We start from the raw sequence: 6,464 nt of genomic DNA, 5'->3' as shown, positions 1-6,464 counted from the left end.
AAATACCCAAATATGCTGAGAAATCAACAGAAATACTTTTAGACTCTGGAAATATGATGTCGTAGCTGACTGTTTCTTAAAAGGCTTCCCATAGCTGTATGATGCACAGAGGAACCAGAAGATTAAGCCAAGGATAACCCAGCAGAAACACACTGATGGCAGAGCAGGGCTCAACGCTGTCTGGAAGGCAAAGACAAGTTTAGGTTTAGGTAGAGAAAGTATTCATTCTAGTTTTATATAGTGACACCATAGAGCTGCTGTACCTAATTCAACAAACAGAGTCTTCTGGATCTTGGTTACTTTACAAATGAAAGTTGTATTCTCAGAGATGGCAAAGCTCATAATGGTCAGCCTGAATCCGTATGGTTCAAGCTCTGTCACAAATGTGTTATGCCTGAACTTGGGTTCAGGCATGATTCCAGAGATGTTGGTGTTTATGATGATCTCCTTTTGGCCTTTGGACATGGAGAACTCATAGTCTGTGTGGTAGTTGGGTCTGGGCTCCAGAAGGCAGTCCACTCTGAGGTCATTATCTTCCTCTTGGCATACTGTAATTACACTCTCTTCATCCTGACACAACACTGGGATCATCAGAACTGAAGATGAGAAATCATAAGTCCTGTTATAGATATTTGCAAATGTGCATGATGCTTTGTAAACATAACTGTAAAGTCAACAGTTCAGCAGTACAGCAGTGCATTCATTCAATCATTTTTTTAAATTTTTTTTTTTATTTTATATATTTTTTTTTTTTTTTTTTTTTTTAATATTATCCTGAACCCAAGAAAACTTATTCAAACAATTACACTTTTAAGTGATAATTCACCCAATGTCACCATTTACTTATCCTTGTGTCGTTCCAAATCTGTATGACTCCCTTTACTGTGAAACACAAAAGAAAAAACTTTGAAAAATGCTGGAAACATGTCTATAGGGTAAGTTGAATTTAGGCATCTGGACATATATAACAATTTTAAAAAATGTGAGAAGTACCAGTCCTGTATTTCCTGTTTTAAGGCAAATTGAAGAATCAGTCAAGAAAATGGTTAATGTTTAGATTATTTTAATTAAATAAAAATCTCAAATTTCATTATATTAAATTTGTTGTATAAAAAATTAAAAAGTGTACAAAAAGATTGATTCTGGATTGAATGAACTAAGACATTATTATTCCATATTCTATGCAGCAAAGTGACACATACTGGCACATTCTTTATCTCTACCCTCCCACCTGCCCTATGCACTGGTTCTGAATTAGAGCAATTTCATCAGGTTAAGGGGATGCCACAATATTTTTACACTAGGTGTCTTCATCATTTCTCCACCATCCCCTCCTTCTCTTTTTTGTTGCGCTTCCAGTTTTCGTATCACTGTCACACTGGCTCTGTTCCAAATCTTAGTGAGCTGCCTAGCTGTCTAGTGCCTACATAGGCACACTGTTGTGGCAGATGACTGATATGCTGAACAGACTAAAAGTGACAGTTGAAGGCAATATATTATGTCCTCTGAATTCTTTCACTGGTCAACAGTCCACACCAATCGATTGTCCAGTTGAGTTTGTCCATCTGTCTGAAGTAGACTTAGTGGCCATTCACACAGGAGGTGTTTCTGTATTTCATCTGCCCTATTTCTAATAGCTGTTTTGTGTACATATGCAGACTGGCAGCTTTAATGATATTTCATGGAAAGTCTTTGGCATACGTGTTTGTATGTTTACACGCATGCAAAAAAAACCAAAAAAAAGTCAATTTATTAATGTGGTACAATTCATTATATAAAATAAACTGTACAAAATTAATTGTACTACATGAATAAATTGACAACCCCAGTTTTTATGCTAGTATTTGCCTATTACTTCTCCTCCACACCTTCTTCAAGCACACGCTCACCATCCTTTTTAACCTGCTGTGGGGTGTCGTCATTATTTCCTTCACCATCTTCTGTCATTTTTGATGACCCTCGAGTGTTTTCTGTCTCACAACTGACACTACTACCTTCACGTGGCTCTAGTTGACAAATGTTTTTCTGTTCCTCTTTCACAGCTGATAAAACTGAGCCCATTTCGCCTCCCTCACTATAAACAGTATCATCACATTCTGTACTGCACTGTTTGTTCAAATCCTGTTCCCTGATTTCTGAACTATGAGTTTCTTTCATTGCATGTTTTGAGAAGCTGTCGGTCTCTGTTTCTGCTTTCTTGTCCTCTGGCACAGACATGTCATTGTTTGTGTTGTCTGGATCACTGTTCTTTTCATCACAATCTTTTAAATGTTTGTTATTTTTTGTCTCTGTAGTTTCTGGAACATCATTTTTCTGCTTCATGCCTTGTTCTGACTCACGGCTCTTGTCTGTCTGTTCAGCATCATCATCTTCCTTTTGAGGCAACCCATCATTGTGGCACTGCTGCTGTGAGACACTGTTGTACTGTGCTGTACTGTCTGGATCAGTTTGTTTGCCCTGTTTATCCAAGTTAATGCTCATTTTTGGCTCAGATAGCTCTGGGTCATGTTTGTTTTCTTCTGGCATTTGTTCCTGACCACCTTTCAGTTCCTCATTTGTTAAAACCTTTTCTTTCTCCTTCTGCTCCACTCCAGGAAATTTGCTTTCTTCTTCCATGTTTATATCTTGGCCCGTGTAATTACTTAGGCCAATCTGATTTGAAGATGGGACACTGATGTTTATGGGTGCCTTCTCCAGGTTAGCTGGTGAATCTATAACAAAAATGAACAAGATAAGACAAGTTAAACCTCATCTACTCATCTAACACAATATGAATTACTAAAGTTTTGCTTCAGAAACAGAGTTCTGCTTTAACAACTTATTTTTTCTGTGGAATACAAAATGAGTATTTTAGAAATATCCACACAACTGTTGCCACACAATGTTCATGACTACCAAGCTCCAAAAGGACAAAAAAAACACCATCAAATCACCATGAAAGTATGATAAAAGTAGAATATACACCTCATGTGCTTCATTCAGTCAAGACATATGATAGCTTGGTGTGATAAACAGGCTGAAATTTCAATTGTTTTTCATTGAAGATTCTCCAAAATGGTGCAGATCTCAATCAAATATGGCACCTCTTGATGAATGGCATCATTAAACATCAAAACTGATGTCTGGTGGCAAATCTGACTTCAGCCTTTCAGTGTATAATATTTAGGTCTGCTCATCACATAAAGATATAATATGGCTTCAGAATACTTATAGAAAGGAAAATCATGTACAGCCAGATTAATCACTTTTATAATGCTATTTATTGCAGTTTGCGGAGCTTGACATATTGTCTTGAAAAGAGCTGTGTGAAGATTCTTCAAATTCTCATTTTGTGTTCCACTAATATCTATCATATTGGTGACATAAGTATGAGAAACAAATTGACCAAATTTTCAGTTTGATTGATCTATTCCTTTTTTACCTGTGTTCAGTCTGTCTATCCCTTTTTCTTCCTCTTCCTCCTCTTTTTTCTCTCCAGGTGTCTGGTCCTCCTCATTTTTATCTGCATCTTGTGTCTCAGTCTGCTCCTCAGGTGACTCTATCTGACTTTTCTCTTTCTCCATTTCTTCTTGGATTTGTAAGAATTTATGTCTCTCTCTGTCTGTTTCATCAGGTTTGCTGTTACCGTTTTCTTCTGCTTCATCGGCATTTTCGCTGTTTTTCTCATTTTTGTCTAGTTCTCCTTCATTTGTATTTCTTGAGTCCTCGTTGTTTTTTTCTGTTAAAGCAGACTGTGGACTTTCCTTCAAAAGTTTTTGTCCTTCATGAGTTTCTTCCACATTCTCCAATCCACTGTCCTGATCCCAATTTTTATCAGCAATAGATTCTTTTGGAGCTGTAAGTCTGGTGCGACAAGGTAGTGTGGCATCAGATGAACCTAAAACAAACCACTCAAAGACCTTAACAACAGATTCAAGTGTCAACCTTGAAAGTCATTCATTCTCAGTAAGGGCTGGAAGTTTATAGTGATATACAGCAACATGAGCAACAAATGTGATGTTAGCATGTCTAGTTACAACACAAATACTAATAATGATAATAATAGTAAATCATTTGTTACCTGGCATAGCCTCCGTTGGGACATTTCTCAACAGGTTATCACATTCACCTACATTAACAGAAAACTTTTTTCATTATTATATAAAAAAATATTTCATTATACAAATGCTCATGCTCTATCAACTCTCTATTTGAGTGTTTAGAACACTCTGTGTATAGCTGTGCTTATAAATGAAAAATACTGTCAGTTATTGGTCACTCATTGCAAAGTCCTTCCTATTTAAAAGGCTCAACGCATCGTCACAAAATAAGACAGGTTATCACGCAAATTATACAGTATGAAAATATCGTTTGGTGAATTCCAGCTTCCAGGTGGAACCAAAAATGTGTGTAGAGCCGTAGATCTTCGCACATTTGACAGCAATGGCTCCCATAAACTTCAAATGAAGCAGATCAGGAACAGCACTATAATGTGGTATAACAAAAATATTGCAATGCAGAGAATATTTATATACAATGACAAAATATATTTCTGATAAAATTTTAAAGGAAGCCAGACTTTCTGAACAGTCAACAAGCAATTGCTAACTAGAGCTATACAAAAAGAAAAAAAAGCTAACTAAAAGAACTGCTATTTCTGTTTTTATAAGACTATTTGAAATCATTGTTATAAGGATGTTTGAATTAAGATAAACTAAAGTAAACGAAAAATAATATAACTTTAGTTTTGTAGAAACAGAAAATCAAGCAAAGAAGAAACTGTAATTTTAAAAAAATTCCAAAGTGAGAACAAACTCTTATCTTACCATTTTCAGGATCCATTTTTTTGAGTTCAGACTTCCTTGCTTCTCGTGCATGCACATGACAAAAAGAAAATTATGTTAATCTGTGTAATATAATCTCTGTGTTAGAGATGTATTTTGAAGGTGATTTGTTGAATACTTTTTCATGGCACTTACACTGTTGTTTTTTACGTCTGTAGAGGAATAATGCCAGCACAGCGAACAGAATAATGAGAAGCACTGCTACTATTAAGACTGGAAAAAGCACAGGAGGGCTTACTCCGCCTGCAAACAAAACCATTCAAGAAATAGCATAAATAGCATAATAGCCTCTAAATCAAAGTCTCAAGGTATTGTTGAATGATTTCTAGCAAACCTGTGCGGCAGTCTTGCAGAGTAAAGTCTGTGGTCCTGCTTCCAGCTTTATTCTTCACAGTGCAGGTATAGACTGAGTCACGGTTTTCCTCCTGTTCATCAACAAGAAGTGTTGGTCCCAGCTGTTGTATATTAGGTCCACTCCATTCATAGCTTGTCTGAGTCTGGGATTCCACTGAACAGGACAGTTTTTTCAAATTTGAAGTCTCATCCAGTTCACAGGTTACCTGAGGGTCTGGCAGAGCATCTAGACACAAAAGCAGATAGGTATTTAGTGATAATCAGCTGATATTTGGTCATTTTGAGATTAATCAATCAACAATTAAAATTTATTTAAAAAAATAATGGTAACACTTTAGAATAGGGAACACATTCACTATTAACTACGAATTTTACCTCAATAAATTCCTAATTTGCTGCTTATTAATAGTTAGTAAGGTAATTGTTAAGTTTAGGTATTGGGTAGGATTAGGGGTGTAGAATAAGGTCATGTAGAATAAGGTATTAATATGTGCTTAATTACTACTAATAAATGGCTAATATTCTAGTAATATGCATGCTAATAAGCAACTAGTTAAGAGACCCTAAAATAAAGTGTTACCAAAATAATAATACATTTTCTGTGACTAATACACTTAAATTGTTTTAAATATTTTTAAAGTATAATAATAATGATAATAAACACATATCACTTGACAATTAGATACAACACCTAAACTTTAGGAATGCACCATACAGTAGGTATAAGTGTGCTATGAATTAAATTAGCTGTTCATGTCTTCTCCAATTCGTACTGAAAATTATCACTACACAGAATTTAGGAAGTCAAACATTTCCTGATATATACGGTAAGTGGTCTATTCACAGTACTACTAGGCACTAATCTGCACATAATCATCTGAGATATACAGATAGCTTACCCAAAACTGTCAAAGTATGACTGGAGGTTTGAACCTTCCCATTGATCGAAATTTCAGACTGATATTTGCCACTGTCTTGGCTGCTTAGTTTTCTTATCTTGAGCTGTCCTGTTTCAAAATCAACATCTACACGATCTTTAAATGATCCATATTTCAACACCTGACTCCCGTCATACTCCAGAACCTTGTTGTTATTATGTATCCACAGTATATCTTCAGGCTTTCCACGGATGCTTGGAGTAAGTGTGATCTCGTTTCCACTTTCGCCATAGTCATCACAAAAAACTAAATCTATAGGAGATGGGAAAGAAATAACAACTTCTAACACTCTATGGGGGAATCTCAGAAAAACAAAAGACAAATATTTATAACGACAAATATATATATA

At 35.6% G+C, this 6,464-nt stretch overlaps 2 protein-coding genes across 2 annotated transcripts in view; both read right to left on the bottom strand.

Annotated features, from left to right (window-relative positions):
- Positions 1-50: 50 nt before the first annotated feature.
- Positions 51-592, bottom strand: LOC107752593 (thy-1 membrane glycoprotein-like). The gene is made up of 2 exons (XM_016568605.1): positions 264-592; positions 51-180 (listed from the first exon to the last, which is right to left on the bottom strand). The coding sequence occupies exons 1-2, from the start codon at positions 589-591 to the stop codon at positions 77-79; spliced, it is 432 nt and encodes a 143-aa protein (XP_016424091.1). The 5' UTR covers position 592; the 3' UTR covers positions 51-76.
- Positions 593-1,109: 517 nt separating this feature from the next.
- LOC107752592 (midasin-like) overlaps positions 1,110-6,464 on the bottom strand; it is a 6,480-nt gene continuing 1,125 nt past the window's right edge. Inside the window, exons 3-9 of the mRNA XM_016568604.1 lie at positions 6,077-6,367; positions 5,158-5,403; positions 4,959-5,066; positions 4,806-4,844; positions 4,061-4,108; positions 3,422-3,877; positions 1,110-2,711 (exon numbers count right to left, since the gene is read on the bottom strand). Coding sequence (XP_016424090.1) covers positions 1,852-2,711; positions 3,422-3,877; positions 4,061-4,108; positions 4,806-4,844; positions 4,959-5,066; positions 5,158-5,403; positions 6,077-6,367 — 2,048 coding nt within the window. The 3' untranslated portion in view covers positions 1,110-1,851. The remainder of the gene's footprint in view (positions 2,712-3,421; positions 3,878-4,060; positions 4,109-4,805; positions 4,845-4,958; positions 5,067-5,157; positions 5,404-6,076; positions 6,368-6,464) is intronic.

This window comes from Sinocyclocheilus rhinocerous, unplaced genomic scaffold (genome assembly GCF_001515625.1).
Source record: "Sinocyclocheilus rhinocerous isolate Xijiao unplaced genomic scaffold, SAMN03320098_v1.1 scaffold1222, whole genome shotgun sequence".
Lineage (NCBI taxonomy): Eukaryota > Metazoa > Chordata > Actinopteri > Cypriniformes > Cyprinidae > Sinocyclocheilus > Sinocyclocheilus rhinocerous.
The sequence above is the reverse complement of the archived record's forward strand: the minus strand, read 5'-3'. Positions and strand labels throughout refer to the sequence as shown.

What these genes read in the sequence shown, in the direction of transcription:
- LOC107752593 (XM_016568605.1), bottom strand. Translation starts at nt 591, where the DNA reads ATGATCCCAGTGTTGTGTCAGGATGAAGAGAGTGTAATTACAGTATGC. An exon ending in GACTCTGTTTGTTGAATTAG is followed by an intron (nt 181 to 263) that starts GTACAGCAGCTC and finishes TTTGCCTTCCAG; the next exon opens with ACAGCGTTGAGCCCTGCTCT.